The sequence below is a fragment of the Molothrus aeneus genome, chromosome 6 (genome assembly GCF_037042795.1).
Source record: "Molothrus aeneus isolate 106 chromosome 6, BPBGC_Maene_1.0, whole genome shotgun sequence".
In the NCBI taxonomy this organism is placed as follows: Eukaryota; Metazoa; Chordata; class Aves; order Passeriformes; family Icteridae; genus Molothrus; species Molothrus aeneus.
Genome location: NC_089651.1, coordinates 4,921,041 through 4,944,407, shown reverse-complemented (window position 1 = coordinate 4,944,407; position 23,367 = coordinate 4,921,041). Strand labels below are relative to the sequence as shown.

The window sequence follows — 23,367 nt, the reverse complement described above, 5'->3', positions numbered from 1 at the left end:
GTTCTGCTATTTATAAATGGGATTTTGCTTGTTCTCTAAAGTTCTTACACAAATCTCACGGCTCAAAAGAGAAGGAATTGTTGGGTAAGAAGACGAAGGATTGAAGCAACTGCTTTATAGCACAATATGAAACTTGACACTGTTTTCTGCTGCCAGTATGATTCCCAAGTGAGATGGATAAATTGTGGTCAAGACCTGGACAGGTTAACTAGTGGTCATCAGTGCTGGTGGTACCTTATATATAAAAAAAAAGAAAAAAAAAAAAAGGATACTATTGGACAGGGCATTTGAAATTTAATACCAGACATGAAACAAGACATCTGTTGGACTCTCATTTGTTTCTCTTTGAATGGGCTTTAATTGAAAGCTCAGTGAAAAATGCAGGTTACATTCTTAGTGTTATCAATAGTTTGTAACAGCAACAACATCAGAACAGTGATGCTTCTAATATTTATACATTTTCTAGTTGGAGATGTCTAAGAGCAATACATTATCAGATATATATATATACACACAATTTCAAGCAATTAAAAGTAAATAATAAACCCCTCCTCCCAAAACCCTGAAATAATATATTTCCTTACACTAATAATGTCTTTTTCACATATACTTGACAAAGAGTCTTTTTTAAGTTACTTATCTTAAGAGAAATCTGTTAATGGAGATCCTGGACCAGCCCCATTAGAAGTTCAGTTTTAAGTTTATACAGCTTGCTAGCCACATAACCAGTGTGGCTTTACATTGTAAACAAATCCCAAATGTCTACAATGATTGAAATTAGTTTTGTGTAAAGGAGATCTATGCATCTCATGATAGAATAAATTTAAACCAATACATTAAAAAGAGAGAGAGAGAGATAAGGAGAGAGCTAATTGACAAACAAAACAGTTTTAAGGGTTCAGTTATGCAATTCTTTAAAAACCAAGTTAAGTTAATGGTAAGATTCTTATTTTTTGTATAGAGAGGCTCTGGTTATCTGGCTTTAGCTGCTCTAGAAAGACAACCTTTAAAAAAAGGTTTGACTAGTGAAATTTCAAAAGGAGAGCTTCCAACTCTAAAAGGATTACCAGAAGTGTCTCAGGTGACTGTTCCTTCATCTTGTGAGGAAAGCTGTACTAGCATTCAGGAGCCTCAGCATATGCAGGGGTGATGTAAGTGTAGAGCTGACCTTCAACAGGGAGGAATCATCCTACCCACTGCAGGAATTAAAAAGGTACAGCAATTTGTACCTGGAAAAGTTCAAGTGAAAAGAACACAAAAGAGCTGGAGACGGACATGAAAGCTGAGCATAGTTTATAGTAATCTTGAAACTGTGGAGGTCTTGCCTACTTCTGTACAAAACCACAAGTAAAAATCTCTTGAACTTATTGACTAGGAACATGTGCAGCTCCAAATGGAAGGGCAGGCTGAGCAGAATCCTACGTTTTAGTTATCTTGGGTCAGATAGGATGAGAAGGCAGCTGCAGCTCTCTGACATAGGTGATCGAGGATGGCTGAGAAAGTTTGCAGTAGCTTATAATGTCCCATCTGGTTTTTTCACTTGTTTGAACTGTCTAAAGGGCCAACTGCAGTTTAGTCATGTTCCTCTGGTGCATGTTGTGATGACGAACTAATTCATCAGACCTGGCAAATTTTTTTTGACAGCTGGGCCACCGGCAACTGAAAGGCTTTTCACCTGTTAACAAAACACCCTGTTATTAGCTGAGCACAGAGCTCATCTGAGACACTGCTAGTTGTTTTCTTCCTGTGGGGCTGTGAGGAGCTGGCAGAGCCCCTGTCAGGAGGAAAGGCACCCTGGGCTGTCCTGAGAGGGCGTGGGACTGCCCCCAGCTCCTGCTCACATCAGCGCTGGTGCCTTCCTACCTCTGCCTCAGCTGATGTTTAGCAGCAGCCTTTCCAGGTGATGTAGAACACTCTGCAGTGGTTCATTCCTGAGGACAGGCCCTTGCTGAGCACCCTGCTGCCATGATTATGCTGCTCTTAGCTCTCAAATGACCAAGGTTCAAAGTCACCCTGGCATCCACACAGGCTTCAGTCACGCCTCCGTGGTGGTGCAGGCACACTGTTAGTCACCGTGGAAACTGTCAGGGACTTTCTAGAGCTTGACCTCCAGTCAAGGGGAGTTTTTCCCAGCTAATTCAACGAGTTTTGGCTGAAGTTCTTTGAAACTGGTGAGTGTAAGTGAATATGGTAGAAGCAACGGGGTTCAGCGTGGAGTCTGCTGAGCCAGACTCAAAGTTTTCCAGCCCTATCTAAATAAAGTGGATTCACATCTATGGGAGATGTCAAATGCTCAAAATAGCATTTTTCTAACATTTTCATGAGCATAATATTCACTACAAATAACTCCAAGCAAAGCACATTCAAATTTAACAAGAAATGCCACCACTTTTTAACTGTTAACCTGGTCTCCTGATTTCCTGCAGTGTGTAAGTGGAATTTCAGGTTGTGTTTGTGATGTTGCAGGAATGCTGATGGAATGCTTCTTTCATTAGCTCAGAGCAGTACCCAGTGACTCATGCTTCTTCTTCTTTTTTTTTTTTCCTTTCAAAATAAATGCAATATTTTAAAATATGTTCAGCTCTGGGACTGGGCTCTTCAGTGCTGTCTACACACCTCGTGCTCTCTAACACACTCCAGACACACTGGGGTGGTGGTACAACCTCACCCAGGCATCTTCTCTTCTTATTTACCTCACACTCTGGGCATTTCACAAACCTGATCCAAATTCAGACAAAAGGAGATTTGCATATATGTGTACTTCTGTTTGCAAATTCCCATGTGAGGTATTTAAGTTGAAAGGGAATTCCTAAAATCTACTTTATCTACTTAGCATAAGTGCTGGCAAAAGCAACAACTATCTCCCACAAGTGCATAAAACAGTGGTGGGAAATGGTGCAGATATCAGGGATCACATTTCCATTGCTGAACGTGTCTGTGGGTGGATAAAACTTCCTTTGATTATTATTTTTTTTTTTTGCTTTCAACAGCAAAGATTGCTGTCACAGTGAAATTGCTTGTGAAGAATAAAATCCCTGAATCCTAACAAATAGTTTGGTAGCTGAGTAAAATTAGGATAGAATTGCATGGAAACCACCTTTGCTTTGCTTCCTCACTGTGGAGCAAGTTAACTTGGGCTGGGTGCTTTGTCACATCATTCAGGGGCTATGAGGAAAGAAGAAAGAGAGAGAGAAAGAGGGAGAGAAAGAGGGAGAGAAAGAGGGAGGAAGGGAGGAAGGGAGGAAGGGAGGAAGGGAGGAAGGGAGGAAGGGAGGAAGGGAGGAAGGGAGGAAGGGAGGAAGGAAGGAAGGAAGGAAGGAAGGAAGGAAGGAAGGAAGGAAGGAAGGAAGGAAGGAAGGAAGGAAGGAAGGAAGGAAGGAAGGAAGGAAGGAAGGAAGGAAGGAAGGAAGGAAGGAAGGAAGGAAGGAAGGAAGGAAGGAAGGAAGGAAGGAAGGAAGGAAGGACAAGCTGTCAGGAGTGGCTCCATAACACCAGCCCAGATGCTGTGCCAGTGGCAGGCAGCAAACAAACCCACAGCAAGGATGGTGGGGCTCAGATCCCAGGGGCAGCTGGGACAGGGAGAGGAGCTTCACTGGCACAAAAGAGAGCAAGTTCTTCATTGTAGCTAATCTGGGCTATAAAAAATGGCTGGAGTCATGCAAGTCCTGACTTAGCAGACCAGTTAGCAGTGAAATGTGATGGGGAATGCAGCTCATCCCAGCTTGCCAGCGTGTTACCACCATTTTGTCTCTCCCAGAACATTACCTCTTGCTGGTAAAGAAAACATCTTTCTTCATGGAAATGCACAGAGACCCAGGCCCTGCAGCTCAACAGGACCATGGGGACGGCCCAGGAGCACAGCCTTTGCCATTTGCAGATTGCAAGTGTAGACATGGCCATTGGGTGAAGCATTTATTTGGCCAGAGCCACAGAAAATGCCACTGTTCTCAGGTGAATCATTTCCTTTATTAAAATTTCTCTTTTATTTTTTGGAAGTCTGAAATGTGTGGTTTTTTATGGTCCAGAAGAGAAAAAAGAATTCTTAGCAGGGAGAAAAAGATTTTGAGGCTCCTTGTCCATCTGTACAGAGACTGAATTTAAAAGGTTAACACCAGTATGGAAAACACCGTGACATCCAACAACATGCCAAAGTGCTTGGCAAACAGTTATTTGGTAAAAACACTGCTGGTAAACAATTATTTGGTAAAAACACTGCATACATAGCAGAAGGAACAGCAGATGTCAGTACACAGGACTAATTCTAAAACTTAAAACTAAAATACAGAGCTTGCTGCAGTTGCTCCTTAATGGTGTTTACATTTATGTGAGGGCAGAGTAGACTAAAATGGCCTCCCTTTTTTCCCCCCCCCTGTATTTAGATGAAATACTATGGTTTCTACAAAAAAAAAAAATTAAAAGGTCCTTGAATATTTGAGTAAGCTTTTACTTTAGTGTCTGTCAGTGTGAGTTTGCAAAATGCACTGCTTTTATCTGCTGGAGAGATTAGAGCACAAGCAGCAACAGCAGGAGCTTTGCTGTGCTATCCTGCATTAGGCTCAACTGACACTTGGGAGAAGCATGGGTAGGCACGAATACTTTAGATTACAGACCTTTGGCTAAAGCTAGAATTAAAATTTCTATCTTGTAGGGCTCTTTCAGTAAAGGCAGTAGATCAACTTGACATTTGTGGGCTGAGACCGTGATGCTCATTTCATAATAGCTGACAAAATTTATTTTGCCAAGCTGAAATTTCTTTAAACATGAAGGAAGAAAGCATAGTTTCTAAAATCACCTAAATCCCTTTGTGAAAAGTGACTATCACACTTGGGGAAAGCAGCAACACTGAAAAATCAGCACACTGAAATTCTTTCTGCTGTTTTGAATATTTAAATCGTGGTTAAGACACTTTCTAACCATGTAATTCGCAAAAACATTGATTTAAAATTTAAAAAAAAAAAGAAATATAAATGTGAAGAAAAGTTTACGCACTTGTTTTACCTGTATGAGTCCTGGTATGAGTCTTCAGATGATCAGACCTGGAGAACTTTCTCTGACAGGTTTTACACTGAAAGGGCTTCACACCTAAGAGACAAAAAAAAAAAATTCTATTCTTCTTATGTCCCAACATTTTTGAAAGGGTGCATGAAATCAGATATTTCTGAAGTTTCAAAAGCCTGGATTTATTTTATTATTTTTGGGGGGTTTTTTCTTCTAGTTACTGTAACTGCTCCTCCCATCCCTGTGCCTACACATTACAGAAAGTTAGTCATTAATGAGGCCCCCACCCTTTGTAACCTCCTCTGCCAGTGCCTGGGTCTGAAGCCTCTGAGCAGCTCCACCATAAACAAACCCCCACTTAAATCATCTGCAAACATTGTTAATCCTGACCCTGAGGTTTGGCACCCAGGGTATCCTGCAGGAGCAAATAGGACAGAAGAAAATCAACCTGCAGAAATTTATTTTCATGTGCTCCCAATAGGTTTAACTTACTTCATACTACTAATTTACACATGACACATAGGTCTGGGGCAAATTTTACACATTGGCAATTTTTTCTTGCAGAACTGTTTAGTTTTAAGCACAATCTATTCTTAATTAATGGTCATAGAATATAGAGCAAACAGTTTCCTTATGAAAGTTGTTTCAAAAGATGGTGTCAGGATGTAAAATTCACCTAAACAACCACAGTAGTGCTAAAAGGCCAGTTAAAAACCTAGCCACAGCCTTCTCCTAAAATTAACTTCAAGAATTTGGTGTTGTGAGCAGACAACATTAGACAAATAGAAATTTGAGGAGTGTAATTTCAGGATCACAATTCCTGTATGAATTCTAATTACAGGCAGGTCTTGTCCACAAACCTGTGTGTCGTCTTTGGTGCCTTTTGAGTTGGTCTGAACGAGAAAATCTTCGTTCACAGTCTTTAAAATCACACTGGTAAGGTTTCTCACCTGGAGAGGAGAAAGTTTGTTAGAAAATGTGGCAAAATGAGGGAGCACCTCAAGCTGAACCAGGAGATGAAATGTGCTGCTCTGAAAGATTTCTCTGCAGGCTGAAGCAGTCAAGTGGCACACCAGGACTGAATTGTCATAAAGCCACACAGCTCTGTTGGGAAGGCAGGCAAAATTCTACTGCATTGACACTGATACTGAATCTGCTCACTCTAAGAAAATTAGAGGTTAAAGCTGCAAAAAAAAATTCCAGTTGAGTGAATTTTTAATTTTTTTTCTGCTGGTAAAGAACAGGAATGTCTTGGTTTATATTTCCCTAAAAACCCCATTAAACCCTTTCAGTAGCACCTGTCTCAGCAGCACATAATTCATACAGAGGAGCAAATCACAGTTTGAACTAAATTGGGTTTAAAGCAAAAACTAAATAAGTTCCATCCACACAGGTGACAGTTTTAACCACATTAATTAGAAGAAAACTAATGAGCAAAAAATTCAACCTCAGGAAAAGACAAATTCTTCCTCAAAACACCAATTAGGTTTCTTCCACAAAGTGCCATTAAATAGAATTTCTCACATAGCTGCACAGCTCCCACAGGCAAAGCCATGAATTACTGCAAAACCTCATGTAAATATAAACTCTTCCCCTCCTCCCAGGCAGTTCAGCAGAGATCCTCAGGGCGGGATTTCTCTGGGATGAGTTTTTTAGGAAAAGAAATCCCCCCAAGCCAGTGTCTCAAATGGACGTGGATTTCAATGCAAAGGAATGCACATAAACATGCAAAAAGAAATGCAGCAGCTGAGGAGTCTGAGGAAAGAGGGAAATATTGCCAGCAGAGCACAGGGGTGCTGAAATTTGGGCAAGTTCATCCAAAACAATCCTCATGCTGTTACAGGAGCAGCTCCATGATCTTCCAGGTCTGACTTACTCCTAACCTGAGATCCCTTTGCACAACCCTGGAATCCTGCTGAAGCCTCGGCCACTTATTACATTTAATAAATGTCTAAATAAACCTAAATTCCATTAAATGGCATTTCTGCCCACAGAAAGTCTGGTTCAGAGGCACAGCACAGAGGAGCAGGAGTGGAGCTGCAGAGCTGGGAGGATGCTGGGCTCTGTTTGGGAGTTCTGCAAGAGTAAAAGAGTAAAAAAGAGTAAAAGCCTGTTGCTAACAAGAACAGATGAGAAAAAGAGGCTGATTCTGAAACCAGAGCTTGCAAGTGGGAATGAGAATCCAAAGGCTGGTCTATACATCCTTCACCAATTTAAACCCCTTTTCTTAAATAAGAGGCAGCAGCTCTGCCTGCTGTGGGAAGCTGAGATGTAAACCAAAGGTCCTGTGGGACCTTTTCCAACAGGAAAACATCACCTGGAGCGGGCAGAAGGGTTGGTTTCTCCCTGTTTCATTTTAACCTCCACTGAAGGGGTCTGCATGTCTGATCCTATGGTGAGGACATTTATTCTGCTTGCACTGGTATTCTGAGACACCAGAGCAAACCAGTTTCGTTTAAAGCAGATGCCTTTGGACCCAGGTGACAGAGAACAAGCAGCATATTAAGGAGAGCATTCCAAATTCATCCTGGTGCAGCTAAAATAAGAATTTTACAAAAGCAACTAAATCTGCAAGAACAAGCTGACTTCCTGTGGCAGTCACCCCCAAGGAGTTTACTGACTCTCAAACCTAGGTGTGGACAATTTCTATGTCTGCTGGGCTTAATTTATTAGCATAGGAGATTAAAGTTGCCACAGGTGTTTGAAATAGTTCCATACACTTTGACCACAAGGACTCCCTGGGGGGTGCCTGCTTTCCAGAAACCACTTACTTCCAAGGAATTCAGCCCTTTGGCAGATTTAAGAGGGGGAATGTCAGCAGAGCAGAATGCAGTGACAGGATGATTGTCTGCTAATTGCAATATAAACTTAGAAGATGGCTAAGGAGGCATAGGAATAAAACAGCATAGAGGCTCTGATGGCACGCACATGAAAGTATTTCTTTAAATACTTTGGAAAATAATCTTGGTTCAATTAAAGTCAGATTTAACCCATGAAGATATTAAAGGAAGCAATCTAAAATGTTTACATAGGGATATGTTGACACTGGGAAGAAAACAAAAAGCAAATAAGCAAAAAGAGGCACAAGATTAGACAGAAATCCTAATTCCCCTTTCCTTCTTCATCTTCTGTGTCAGCTGCCAAAGCTGACTGCCACATAAATTTCCTCAGAACAGGACAACAGAAACATCCTAGATGAGAAGAAGTCTGTTAGTCCCCCTTGAAATTCCCACAGTGAGAGTGTCTCATTTCCCCAGCCCTGCCAAAGCCTCTCCAGTAAAAGGCTAAAGTCTCTTTGTGTATGAAAATATCCAGTGATGCTGTCACCTCCTTATGTGAGCACACACAGCCCCAAAACAAACCAGGAGATGCAGATGGAGCTTCACCAGCCCTTCTGCCTGAGACATCATTACTTACAATACTGAAAGTAGTGCAAAAAGAGGCCATAATGAAATAATAAAGATGTGAGAGGGTAGAGGAAATGGCATGCCTTGAATATGGCATGCCTTGAATATTTAGGAAAACAATTTTTAAAAGAAAAGGTCAAGAATTGTGAAACAAGCATGAATCTGCCTTTGCACATGTTTCAAGAAATGGTTCTAATAAAACAAATTTTTGTCAAAAGCAGTTAATTTAAACTGAGGGAAGTGTGCATGTTTTCTCTGGAGCAAATTCATTTGCTCAGGTGCATGGGAAAACAGAAAATTCTACCACTGTAGCAGTTGCACAAAATATTCACAGTCACTGCTTTAATTAAGGACTTCTGCAAGAGTAAAAGCCTGTTGCTAACAAGAACAGATGAGAAAAAGAGGCTGATTCTGAAACCAGAGCCTGCAAGTGGGAATGAGAATCCAAAGGCTGGTCTATACATCCTTCACCAATTTAAATCCCTTTTCTTAAATAAGTGTACCCACTTAATCAAACAAATCCCATGATCACAACTTTGCCTTGCTAATGCTACATTTTTATTTAATATCACTTGCTTTAGCAAACTCACACAAAATACATGTGGATTTATTTACTAGGGAGCCTTTACAGTTAACATTTTCTGTCACCGCCACACCATAGCTCAGCTGTGGCATGTCATTACTGTTCTGAAATTAATCTTGTATTTTAGATCCCCAAGCATTTTTTCTTTTATGCTGTAGAAATATCAGCCTGAAAGGACACAGCTTGACACCTACCATAAAGGACAACCTTCCTGATGCACAGATTCTCACTCTCCATTGCAGTCCATACTGCAGCTGACAGCATGAACCCATTTAGGCTAAAGAACATCCCTGGCAAACAGGCAGTGGATTTTCTCTCTGCAAACCTGCTCAGCTTTGTGTTGGGATAAATCCAGTTTTCCCAATGAGTGGCACTGAACCTAAAGGGTCTCTGGCAAGAATGCTGATGCTTCCACCAGAAGTGAAATTTATGGAGGTCTAGACATCACTTTGTTTCTGCAGGGAAGTGCCTGAAGCCTGCCACGGGATGACAACTCACATTATTTGCTGCAAAGTTGAAAAGTTAGATGTATTTCTGCATTTCCTTTCAGAGGCCTATCTGCTGCAGCAAAATACACCAAGATAAGAAAAAAGCTTTTTTGGCTGTGAATGTTTCAATGAAGGCATTGTTAAGAACAGATAAGCAGCCTCAGAGGGTACAAAGTGTTAACATATTTTCAACTGAGGTTATTTGAAACATTGGTAAAAACTGATTACAGAATCCAACTTTGTGTTTCAGGGCCTTGCTTGGTTTTGCAATACAGCAACTGGGAAAGAAGGATGGAAGATCTGATGAGCCAGTCCTTTGTATGTATCTATTACAGAAATAAAAAATATAATCTAGAGCCAACAGTATCCTGCAAAGATACAATCTGTTGGTTTCATATCATATATATGTAACAGCTTGTTTTCAAATCATGTGTTCATCATCTAAAAAATAACCAAAATCTTTGACCTAGCACTACACTAAGATAGCATAAGGTGGAAGAGCTCCAAACCCATAAGTGAGTCCAGAACCCCCCTGCAGGAAGACTAATATTTTTTTGTTTGTTTGATTAGGAGAGGTGTGACAAACACAACCATATTATTTTTGGAGAAAACTGGTTCTAAATTTTGCTTTTGACATGCAAGAGAAAGAAGTCAGGGTTAGACAAACCCATGAAGTTGCGAAGGAAATGGATGTGCATCACAACAGTGGGTTTGGCTGCCCAGGACTCCTGAAGAGCATGGCAAGGAGGAAAACCTTCATGGCCACCAAGTCCAGACCATCCACACATCCAGCAGCCAGGAAAATATGGTAGCTGGGAAGTTATCCCCTCCAGATGCTCCCACACTTCCCAAAACCCTCCCAAAATCAGGACTGGCAGACCACAGGAGGAGACAGGAAATGAAGAGCATCATTTTCTAAGCCTCTACAGCAGCTGGGAGTTTGGTAAGTAGAATTTCCAGACCATAATAATATATATGTACTCTATATATACTATATATACTCTACTATATATAAGTAGAATTCCCAGACCTATAATAATAGGAAATGTCCAGTACCCATTCCACAGGCTGAGGACAAAACCCTGCCAGATGATGAAGGGAAAAACTCCTTTCTGATCCTAAATCTGAACTCCTCAGCCAGGCAAGCTGCACCAGCAGTTTTCATCCCCTGATTCCTCTCTCCAGCTGCAACCAGCCTGGAAACATTGCACAGCAATGCTGGCAGCAGCAAACACAAGCTCTGGGAAACAAGCTGGCCTCTCATGGAAAGAAACTTCCAAAGGTTTGAAAAATAAATAATTTTTGCTGTCAGCATATCAAAATGTGTATGCAGAAGGATCTGTGCCCACCTGTAGAAAAGGTGTTGGAAGGGAAAAAAGTGGTTTTCCTCTACCCAGTTGCACTGCAGCATGAACCAAAGGAGAGGCCCCAAAGACAATGGGACCCCTCTAACCCTTCTCTGGGGTGTCAAGACAGACACAGGCCTATCCCCCATGTCTTTTGGGGGTTTTCTGACTTTACAAGCCTAAATTATATATGATATAATATTAAAAATCTTCTCCAGCTAATGAAAAAACATATGTAAGCTGAAGTCCTTGTGATTGATCCAGAAATAACACTGGGAAAGCCAAGCAACTAAATGGAATAAAATACAGGACCAGAGCAAACAAATAATGACTGCTAAAGCACAGAGTAAATCAATTTAGGAATGAAGGAAACAGTGATTATGTGAAAAAATTCAGAACTGTTTAGGCAATACTGAATTTAATGGCCTTCAAAACATTTCCAATTGTTCTTGGTTCCAATTTATTTATAGAAAATAGAATAGCATTTCCGTAGACCTTCCCTTCTAAAGATGAGCTTGCACTTACAGTCTGAAGTATCTTAAATTTTTAATTTCAGCAGCTCTGAAGACAGCTGTCTCAATATTTTCTGACCTGCCCATTCATTAATTAAAAGTGCTTTGTGTGCATTTCTCACAGTTGACACAATTAACTGACTGAAAGGTCTCCAAAAGGAGAAGATCACAACTATCTTTATGAGATGTTAGACAGTCTGCCAGGTCACCCAGCATGGGCTGCCCTCCTGCTCTCTTCCACGCCTTTGGTCTTCCATCACATCAATGGTTAACTCAACATCCATATTTACAGATTACATCCACAGATTTCTAGGTAAGCACAGAAAGAACTTTCTAAATAAAAATATGACAGGCAATCAAAAAAAAAAATGAAAACCCATAAGGAACATATCTAAAAATATATCATCATTTTACAGATCCAACACCATCAATCTCCCAACAGGGGAAATAACTCTGTCTGGTCTTTAGCAAGGTGCAGCAGAGTATTTGATTTCTACATTTTGAGGTCTTATTTCCTGAACTCAGAGAGAATCCAGACATTATCCTACAAATGACTGGCTTCAGGCTCAATCCTTCATGGAAAGATCCCATTGCATTGCCAATCCCTGCCTACCAGAAAAGGTTTACACAGGAGAGCCAGAGGATGCTGAATGTCTAGGTTCCTCTTGCAGAGGAAAATTCTTCATAATTAACATTAGATGAGATCTGGAGTGAGATTCAGTGGTCCCAAATGAGGAGGGAAAGAAGGGGAAAAAAGAATTAAAAGAGAAAACAACTCACAGCCCTGTAATAGTAAGAGATGGAGGGAGGTGATCTGATTGCTGTGTGTTTTCCTTAGCTAGATCCAGAGAGCTTCAGCTCCAGGAGAGGAATTTCAGGTGACAAAGAGGGATTTCCAGGTGACAAAAAGAGGGATTGCCCAGATGACAAGAGGGGTTGCCCAGGTAACAAAGAGGGATTGCCCAGATGACAAGAGGAGTTTCCCAGCTGACAGAGCACATGCTCACTCATCACAGTCTCAAGGACACAGTCTCAGGCTATGTCAGGGAAGATATAGGTTGGATTTTTCTCTGGAAGAATAATAAAGTATAAAGTACTGGAATGCTAATAAAGAATAAAGTACTGGAATGCTCTTCTTCCCAGGGAGATGGTAGAATCACCATCTCTGGATGTGTTTAAATAAAGACTGGACATGGCACTTGGTGCTATAGTCTAGTTGAGGTGTTGGACTCTATGATCTTAGAGGTCTCTTCCAACCTCATCATTCTGTGATTCTGTGATTCCGTGATCTGACGGATTCTCGCGCTCCCTGACCTGGCAGCTCATTCCTTGCCCCTTGTGCCATCTCCAGCCCCCCGTGCCCACTCTGCTGTGCTGTGAATTCTACCCACCAGTGTGCTTTCTGCTGTGCATCTGCAAGTGGGACAGCTTGAAGTATCTCTTGTTGCAGCCAGGGTAGGCACACATGAAGGGACGCTTCTCGTTGGTCTCGCTGGCCGAGCGCACGATGGTGGGAGCCACGCCAGGCACACGCCGGACATCCTGCAGGGACAGAGACCTGCTGAGGCCACCTGGGTGTCCTCAGCTCTGACTTCACACGCTCAGGTCACACCCCAGCACCTCCCCAGGACAAAGAGATGCTCGGATGGATCGTGCTGGAAATCGGAAATTTTGCTTCATTCTACGTCAGCGGCTTTAGCAGGCCTTAATTGCCTCTTTGCAGAGCATTAAAATTATCTGAAGGTGAAGCACAGTGAGCTCTGCTCAGTGAATTCTCTCACCAGTGTTTGTATGAGAGATTGAATGGCCCACACTGACCTCATGTATAACCACACAATCCTGGCAGAACTCCCATTGCCACAGAAAATACTTTTAAGTTTATACCAGGGCGAGAGGGAAAGAGCATGAGCCAGACAAGTGTTGTCCTTTTTATTTTAAATACTCATATAAAGCTAAAGGACAAGGAAATTGATGTCTTGGATTAAGACAAACTGATTAACAACAAAACAAAAACAACTGCCTAGGTGGAGCTGGTGAATAGTTCAGCCTTAACGCATTTTGGCCACTGTCACAATGTTCCATCAAAGATGATCTCCTCCTTCTGGGATAATTAACTTCCTTAAACAATGTCGACCATTTACTTTTATTCATCCAACAAAAGCCGACTCAGGAGCCTGTTTCTGAGAGCTTGCCACTGAATAATGACTGGCTAAACTACACAGAAAAGGAAAAGGAGAAAAAGAAAAGATGCTATCTGAAAACACAGATGTACATTTACAACACAGCAACACAGAAGAGACACATACTCTGTAATGACTTTGCCATCAGGTTTAACAAGGTATGTCTTTTACAGGAGTATTTAATAAAGATATGACTGTGTCAGAAAGGGAGGAAATGAACTCCCATGAATGGTAAGTTCCTCCCAAATATTCACTAATTACTTATTATTACAAAACAATCACATACATAGTTTTAAGGAAATCCATTTGAATTAGTGAAGTTTGAGAAACACGTAAAAGCAAAATGTCATCTGACACTTTCATATATGTAGTTATTAGATATAGTCATATAGATACAGATTAGATATGTGGTCATATTAGATATAACCACAGAGGTTATATCACTCATGGCCAGAGTGATTGGAGCTGGAAACTGGAAACTGGATCACTCATTTTGGACCAACCTGAGAAGCTGGTAAGGTAAGTAAGCACAGAAAGGAAAACTGCCTTGCACACATGCTTCAGAAGAAGAGATGAGCAATTTTAAATGACTGTGTCAGAAAGAAATCTCATGTTAAGAGTGCAATGGCTTCAGTGAGGTCAGGACACTTGCATAAAGCATCTCTCGACAAGGCAGGGAAGCCACAAATCAAGGATGGGTTCACAAACACCAGTGAAGCAGTGAGTGAACACTATAAACAGGCTGCAGTTTTGCTTCCCTGTGAAGAATGCCCCACAATACTCACTTGTATGCCTCTGAAGACCCCATGGGTGTGTATCCTGTACTGGGCCCCACAGCTGTACAGCATGGGAGCACTGTGGTTCTCATTTTCATATCCCGCTGTGTGTCTGCAAGTAAAGATGGTAATAACGAAAAAATCACATATTTTTCAGTACACAACTTTATGTGAGAGATTTCTGGTAATAACGAAAAAATCACATATTTTTCAGTACACAACTTTATGTGAGAGATTTCTTTCCTTAAGTCAGTGGCAGCATATGCAGAGTTTGCTTTTGCAGCCATGATATCCAAGTTCAAGTGAAATGCACCAAAGGAAACCGGCTCTGCCTTCATGCACATGGATCTGCTCCCACTGGCACGGTGCACTGACTCCATACATACATCTATTAGCATCCATTAAGGCATCCAGGGGAAAAAGAAAAAACAAAAAAAAAAAAAAAAGAAATTGTCATGATTTCAACTCTGATGTATTTCCACAAAGATTTTAGGTAAGAGGGAAAAATTCACATAGCAGCACAACGGTGTCATGTGCACATGTTCACATTATTTATCAGTCAAACGTGGGGCTGGCTATTGCTAATATCTTTTGGAATGAGCAAAATGCCTCAAGTTTCACATTAAGTGCAGTGGATTTTTGTCAGCACCTCATGACTCAGATATTACCTGATACTACCAAGCAAGTGATGACATTTATAAGAATAGCAGTCATGTACTCATAAACAGAGATTACAAATCAGTGTCTAAACTATTTATCCCATGTATCAGCTTGCAGAATACACCACAAATTAACCCTTTATATAAATAAAATTTGGGGAAAAAAACAGGCTATCCCCACTAGGTATAAATTTTCACAATAATTTTAAGAATTTGCAAATTTTGGTGTGTTTTGGGGTTGCCACAGCCATATGTATTTTCTAATTATGTTCTTCAAAATCCTGAATGTTGGAACACTGCTGTGTCTCTTGTTTGCAGCCTTCCTAATGTCGGAACCACACAAATACATTTTAGGTCTAATTTTTGAAGGAGTATGTTACATTATCACTTGTGGAGGTGCACATTGGCAATGGCAAGTGTACATGTTGTGCACAGCACCAGAAATTAGAAAGCCCAGAACAAAACCCCAGGGCACACAGCTAGGGACAGAGATGGATATGTAGGATGTTATCCCAGCCTCTGCCAAATGCTTGCAATAGCAATTTGAAGGGGTCCCTGAGGTCCAGACTCTCATTTCACTGGTCCTTCCTTCCCCTTCACTCAAAGTTCATGTGCAGAGTAGAATTACAAGGAAGTTTTAAACCTCTTAAGTGATTTGCAGAGCAGGCAGTGGAGCTGGAATGCAGGAGGTGTCTAAAGGGTTTGTGAGCCTGGCTGCAGAGGAGGGGAGCAGTGTCTGAGAGCAGCTCTGCCTGGCCAGGATGGGCTGCCCTCCTCACCCCTGGCACGACGGGCAGGCTGCTCCCTGCCAGAGGTGTTCTCTGAGGTCAGCTCTTCCACTGCTCTGCAGAGCTCATTTCAAATCCTGGCTCCACCTGCCCTTTCAAATCAAAGGCCACATCTTTTGGGAAGGTATGCTCTGCTTAATGCAATTTTAATTTGGTTTTAAGGTGATCATAATGGAATAAGTTATGGGGGGTGACAAGAAAGGATCTCTGTTCTGTAGTAATATCTGTAATTAATTCTGTAATAATAGATAAAGATACCATTAGCTGATTTAAATGGATTAAACTATGCTGTAGATATGTACCGTGGCCAAATAAATGGGGTCTCCTCTCTGCCCAGAGCCCACAAGTGGCCTTTTGCTGCCTGATTCAAGTAACAAATTACCATTTGCTATCACCATTTGATCAGCACAGATTCCCCACCAACACCAAATTTTCCTCTCTGTTTAAAGGCAACAGGTCTGTACAAGTAAAAAAAAAATAAATTTTAAAAAATTTAAAAAAAAAAGCTGGGGAGAGGGGTGTTGAAATCCTCCAAGCCATGGTGATACCCACATTGATCACAAATTACACAGTGCATTTCGAAACTGGAATGGAATGGAATGGAATGGACCACCTTTGATAAGGAGGAAGTTCTTCAGCAGAAGCTGTTGCTGACCTGCAGCACAGCAATAAATCAAGGGTAAATGTGAACTTCAGCACTGGTCACCCCGAGTGTAACCTCCCCTTCACACCTGTCCTGACAACCTTAAACACCACAATAAACAACAGACACAAAGGCTGATAAGAATTCCCAGGACAGAAACTTTGTAGGAAGAGAAACTATGTAGTAAAATCTCATACCATAAAACACAGCCCCACTTTCCCTCCGCATTCCCATGGTTTTCATCTTTCAGTGATAATCTTTTTTGTAAGGACCAGCTAGTTCTGAAATAATTCCTCCCAGGAATGGGAGGCAGAACAAAGCCCCTGTCTGTGCCCTAAGGAATGGCTCCATGAATGAGAGGTATCCTCCAGGTGATCTCCACCTCAGTTTTTACTGCACAGTTGGGAAGCCTTTCTCCACAACCAGCCTTTTACACATTTCCTCCCCTTATTTCTAGTTGTACCTCACAAAAACTGCACATACAAGAATCCATGAAGATTAAAACCTGCTTTCTGAGCCCCTTGACCCATAATACACTAAGTCCTTAACCAGCTCCCTAGGAGAGATGCTTTAATAACCAGGAGCCCTATTTCCCATTTTACTTTGGGCACATTTCCATCAGCATTGGCTGGCACTCAGCATGGCCATATGGCTGCTGACAGCAGAATGGATCATGAGAGATTTCTTGGTTAAAACACTGTTTATTCATTATGGAGTGCTGTGGAATAATCTGACCTTTGGGGAGATAGAAATTAACAGGTGGATATTCCTTTTAGTCAGTGGGAAACTGGAACACTGAAGGAGAAGCTTTCACAAATTGTCCCTGCACTGCTGCTCTCTTGAAGTTCAGCCCTCACTCTGCATCCTCATGGGGAAATAGAGTTCTTTCCCTTCCAGCCTCTTTACTCCATGCTTTAGCCATGATTTATGCCACAAAGTGTACATCACAGCTGGCACAGTTGGCTTGTTTCATATGGCTGCAGTTTATATCCTACAATAAAGGCAGGGATAGAAGAGCAGATACAAATCTAGATCTATTATTAAACTCACACCCCTGCTTTATTGCATGCAGGAGATCATGCAATGCCACATACACGAGGAATACAAGTGACTGGTGAATTTATACCTGCAGTACATTAACTAAATGGAAATCTCCAGAGAGTAGCACAGCCCTTAACTTTCATCTTTTTTAGTCAGACACTCTGTGTTAAAGTAGGCAAAGAGACAATGCCTTATAAGCTCAGCTGAGTTAAGCAAAGAAGAAGAAAAAAAGCCAGAAAGTCCCCAGTAAGGCCCAGAGTCACCATTGGGAGAGACACAGGGCTGATCCCTCTGCAGGTCCTAAAAGGATTCAAAACTAAGCAGGACCAGATGCAGCCAAACTGCCCTGCCAGGATCCAACACAAATTTTTGTTTGAGCAAGGACTGAAGGATTTGGCCTCACAGTCCAAATCTGCCATTATTTGTAAATACACAATTCCCTTTAACTTCAATCAGAACTGCTCAAAGCCAGAAATGGACTGTAAATATTTAGAGTTTGGGTTAGCTGGTGAAAAAAAGGACTCAGTGTATTTTGTTCTTTGGATCTAGACAGCCAGAGCTGGAAACAGAGCCATAAAATGTAATTCTAGATAACTGGGAAACAAAGGCTGATACTTGCAAAGGAAGAGCTCTGTGCTGTGGAGTATTTAGAAGCACTTGCATTTACCATTAGCCCAGCAAATCCTTAACACTCGCAGAGTAGCTCTTTTAAAATGATTAATCTCAGAGTTGTACAGATTGTACAGAGATTAATAAAAATGAAGGGTTTACAGATGAGAATGTGTGATGAAAAACAGAGCAGCTTTAGAGAGTTGTATCAATCTAAGTGGTTATAAAAAAAAAAACCTCATAAAAGATGACATTCTAATCTGAATATTTAAAAAAAATAATCAAGCTGCAATTTCTCTCTCACACCATTTTTACTTTGTAAAACTGAAATTGCCTGTCCAATGTATAAAGCAGCTACAACTTAATCTGAAGAGTTAAGCTTTTTATTATTATTCCATAAACCAAAAAAGGGAAGCTTTAGGACACACTGAGGAGAGCTAGAAAATTTCAGATGAAATGTGAATACACATTGATTCATGAGATTCAGACTTGGAAGAATTAAAAAAAAGTCAGAAAGCAAGATTACATAAAACAGGCACCACATTAAGCTTCAATTTAATTGTGTTTCACTGCAGGAACAGGAATTTTAGGGTTTAGAAACAGAGCCAAAAATGAGGCAAAGTGAGGGTGTGGGCTAGTCCCGTTGATAACAGAACATAAAGGAAGAGAAGTAGAGTTAATTCCCTCTGCTAAAATATTTACCATCCTAGCACCCTGGGAAAAACATGTATGGAGACAGAAAAAGATCCTGATTAGTTATATAGAAGATCCTGTTTCTGCCTGGTTTTTGTCTGATGCTATTATGGAGGGTGGAGTATGAAGCTGCATTTTAATCTGCCCTTTCCAAAGCAAAGGAATATCAAAAAACGCAATTTCACAGATTTGAGCCCTTCTGCCATCCTCAGTCAGCTGGCTAATGAAAGGAAGGCTCCAGATTTTCAAGGGATCTTTGTGTTTCTGACTTCAATAGTCTTTCTTTGGTTTGGGATTTTTTGCCACAGACCTGATTGGAATCAGGATTTCACCAAAGCTTTCCCTTCAGGACAAGACCAGTGGGAAAGGATAAATTCCATATTACTGGAGGTTATTGCTCATTTTCAGCTCATCTTGATTGCAGAACTGAACCCAAGTTTCACACCTCCAAATTTTACTAATAATACCACCAAAGCTAAACAGAAAAGTCTTTACAAACCACTCCTAAACAAGAAAGGTTTTCCCTGCCTTGCTTAAGATGTAGTTTTAATAGTGTTCTACAGAGATCATACCCAATATTCCTTACAGTGAGGCTGAGAAAACAGCAATAAATACCAATTTCCATGAAACATGCTGAGTGTTTAACATCTAAGCAAAACCAAAAGAGGAAAACCAAAATGTTGTCTGGTTCTATGCCTGATTTCAGATGACTGTTAGAAATTTGGATCAAAGCTTTTTATTCAAGCAGCTGAAGAGAAAATTACATGGAGTCTTGCTGTTGGGAATGTAGCTATGCTTCTTGTCTACCATGCTGTATCACTTCCTGACTGGTATCAGTTATTTCCATGTCACTTTTACATTTAACTCATTAAAATATAAAGGAGGGGGTTTATAGCCCTGAGATCTTCCTCTAGAACTGCTGTGGAAGGAAGCAGTGCTTTTCATATTGGACAAATTAAAAAGCAACGCAAAAATATGAAAGAGATACCAATGGCAAAAGTGTCCACTAATATGGAACATTAATTTTGAGATGTCTGAGACCCACTGACTTTCCTGCAACAGAATAAATCTGATCCCAGCAGCTCCAAACAAAATACCACAAACGAGGAACAAATCATCAGCAAACAGCCTGAGGAGATAAAATCCAGTCCCACAGTGAGGTTCACTGCCTTAACAACGAAGCTTTCCTTTCAGATTCTAGAAGCTGCCAGCTTGTGAGACAGCTTGCAGACAAGGCAGCCCTCCCTCTGGTCCACCCAAAGTTCAGAAGGTGACAGAGGGATGCCTGGACAAACAAGAAACACAATTAACACACACAAGCTCACAAAGCACTCCTCTTCCCTCACGTGAGTTGTGAGAACCACTTGAGCTCATTGAGAGAGCAATCAATTTGGAATTCATGCCCCAAGTGGAAATCTAAAATCCACATTCAGGTCACCTGGACTGTATGGTAGCAGTAGTGGGTTGTCTTCTTCTCAAGGGGCAGCTCTTGGCAGAGGGAAGGTCATCCTGGGCCATCACACATCGTTTTGGTTTGTCAGTGAGTAAAAACCCCCAGAACTCATAGCTGCAGCCTTTTCTATCTGCTGCCCTTTTGGCACCACTCTCCCCTTCCCCTGCCATGGTGCTCTACTCTGGCAGAAGACAACATCTCAGCTCACTTCAGATGTCTCTCTTCACCATCCAGCACTGGGCTGGCCAGGATCTCTGCTCCACACCTTTCACTGCCCACCTCTGCCTTTCTCTCAGGCCATGCCTTCCACAAATTCCTGATGCTTACCCCTACTGAAAGCACTCAGACCAAACTCCACTGATACATAGCAACTTCTTGCTCTCAGTTCCAATATCCAATATTAAAACATCCATGAATGAAAAAGCATTCAGGAAAAATAGTCTTCCATGGCCTTAAAGCCACAGGCTGAAGCAGGCTCTGAGCAGATAAAATCATTCAAGAGTTCAGATGCCAGGCTCTTGCTGCTGCTGCTGACACACAAGTTCATAAGCTTGCAACTCAACAGGAATGATTTTCACAATCAGCTTTGGCCACCCGACAGTGTTCTTTGCCCAGTTTCAAACTTTTAATCTGGGTTGAGGGGATTCTGGAGCTGATCACCCAAATACTGGCTCTTTACAAGAGCTAGAACCAGGATGCTCTCAGATAAACTGCTAGACAACTTCAGCACAGAAACTGCCAACTAACTCTACCTAAACTGCACTGCAAAAGCTTCATTTCAGTCTGTTAAACTCATGCTGAACAGGAACCCAGAAAAGCAAGCTACTGACCTGGTCTGCTGTCAAGTATAAAGTGTGTGACCCATAAGCTTTATATAACTGTAGAGCTCTCTAACTATTTGCAGAACTTACTGGCAACATTTTTTTCCTTCTTAGAATGTGCAAAAGTCTCACTGAAGCCAGGAAGAAGTGCTGGGCAGAACTGAAGGCAAGGAGCTAAACAGGACTGTCATCGTTGGACAGAACCTAGAAGCTCCATATTTCAGCAGGAAGATTGACTCCAAAATTCTTAAATTACAACGAGGAGATTGAGAAAAGCATCTGAAACACTAAACGCCTGGGAATCACTTATGAACAGTTCATATATTTTAAAGATGTAAATCTTGGGAAGAATACCTTATGTTCATGGCAACTGAGATTGGAGGTACTGTGTATTGTAACTCTCAGCCAGAAAAGACAGATAACTATTTTGGCTCATATTACCAGTGATGAGGCTATGTCTAGCACTGATTTTCCACAGATTCTACAATCTTGGCCTATACCAAAACTTTCAGCTTTGTTTTACCATAGATCATTCATCTTGATTCTTTCCCCCTTTTCATGCATCCTAGGTCACATACTTTACACTGCTGACAGTCTGACTCCTGGACAAGTAAGAAGCCATTTATTTTGTTCTGTACTCCTTTAATATTTCTATTGTGACTTTTTTTTTTTTCCTGAGCTCCCCAAAGAATAACCTCTTCCTTGCTTTAATAACTTGGACCTCAGTCAAGGTTGATGTGTTTCTCCATTTTGCAGGATATTTTCTTCAGAAGAGACAAAACAGTGTCTAATATTGCAATGACTGATCTTTAAAGGCCACAGTTTCAAGAGGAAATCAAAAAGACTTATGAAAGAAAAGAAGGAAATAGCCTTTAAAAAGAGGGGATAGGCAGCAAAGACAGTGAACTGTGCACAACTGTAGGATTTTGGGATCTCCTCTAACCAGAAAAAACCTCCTTGATGGATTTCTTCAGGCTCAGCTCCCTTGCTCACTTCAGTACAGATAGTTTACTACACTACTCCCTCTAACCTTCAAACACCATTGCTTTATGAGCTACAAGGAGACCCATAATATTTTTTTTCCTTTATCGCAGTACAGCAGTGTACACAAAGCCCATCTTGAGCAAGACTTTCACATCTATGGATGAAAGCACAGATCTGTGCAGGCTTTTATCAGCCTCTCCTGCTGTTCCCTTGAGACTGCACACGCTTGGACACTGAGAACATCCCAATACCTGCCTTCAGTGGGGGAGTTTGCAGAGCGGGTTATCTCCTCAGAGCAGTGAATTATCTGCTCAGAGCAGAGCGGCTTTCCCTTGGCTAACATCAAAAGGTGGCTCTGCCGCTCACGGATGCCCCGAGGTGAGGATGCGGCAGCGCTCCAGCCCCGCTGCTCCCACGGCTCCCTCGGGGATCCGCGGCCCCGGCAGACCCGGAGGAGGCACCGGGCACGGCGGCTGCGGGGATGGAAGCCCCGGAGCGCTGCTCGCCACCCCGGCGGGGCCCCGCGGCGCCTCGGAGCCTTCCTGGCCGGGCGGCCGCAGGAAGCGCCCGGGGGAGGCGGGCCGGAGCCTCTTCCCGGCAGGTGGGAGGGCGACAATGGCCGGGAGGAAGGAAACCGGGAGCCGGCCGGGCCGGGACACAGGACGCAGGGCCTGGCGAAGGCAGGGAAAGGGAAGAGGGATGGTAGGAAGGGGCGGCAGCTCAAGGAGCGGAGCGCGAAGTGACCACGGCTGTCCCTGCGGGAGGGGCCCGGGCACCGGGAGTGGGCACTGCCCAGCCCTGCCCTGCCCCGCCCGGTGCCACCGGAGCCCGGCACACCCAGAGCTGCGGGCACTGCCCCGCTCGGTGCCACCGGAGCCCGGCACCCCCAGAGCTGCGGGCACTGCCCCGCTCGGTGCCACCGGAGCCCGGCACACCCAGAGCTGCGGGCACTGCCCCGCTCGGTGCCACCGGAGCCGGGCACACCCAGAGCTGCGGGCACTGCCCTGCCCGGTGCCACCGGAGCCCGGCACACCCAGAGCTGCAGGCATGGCCAGCCAGCAGCCCGAGCCTCCACTCAGGCTGGGGCGAGGATCATCAGAAACACGGCAAGGTGATGAGCCCTCTCAGGACCGGACAGTATTTTTTTTTTTTCCGTACAATTTTTCGAATTCAAAAATCCAAGATAAAGTTAGCTCAGCAGCTTCACTAGGGCAACAGGTTAGAAGAGAACAGAGCTGCTTACCCTTTCAGTGTGGATCCCAGGTTCATTTGGTTCCATGTCATGCATTCAAGCTGTGAGGTCATCTGGTATAAATTGTCACTGTAGTGAAAAGATGTAGGGTTAGGACTAAAATTGCAGCTATCAAATAAAAACCAAAACATCAG

General features: G+C 42.4%; 1 protein-coding gene across 6 annotated transcripts in view; it reads right to left on the bottom strand.

Moving 5' to 3' along the window:
• Positions 1-208: 208 nt before the first annotated feature.
• Positions 209-23,367, bottom strand: part of WT1 (WT1 transcription factor) — a 33,936-nt gene continuing 10,777 nt past the window's right edge. The window contains exons 4-9 of one of the 6 annotated variants that reach the window (XM_066552301.1): positions 23,225-23,302; positions 14,300-14,402; positions 12,726-12,876; positions 5,859-5,948; positions 4,990-5,082; positions 209-234 (exon numbers count right to left, since the gene is read on the bottom strand). In XM_066552301.1, the coding sequence (XP_066408398.1) occupies positions 209-234; positions 4,990-5,082; positions 5,859-5,948; positions 12,726-12,876; positions 14,300-14,402; positions 23,225-23,302 (541 nt within the window). Of the gene's footprint in view, positions 235-1,553; positions 1,676-4,989; positions 5,083-5,858; positions 5,949-12,725; positions 12,877-14,299; positions 14,403-23,224; positions 23,303-23,367 lie in introns of those variants that run through there. The other 5 variants (XM_066552302.1, XM_066552296.1, XM_066552298.1 and 2 more) reach the window with 5 other exon arrangements.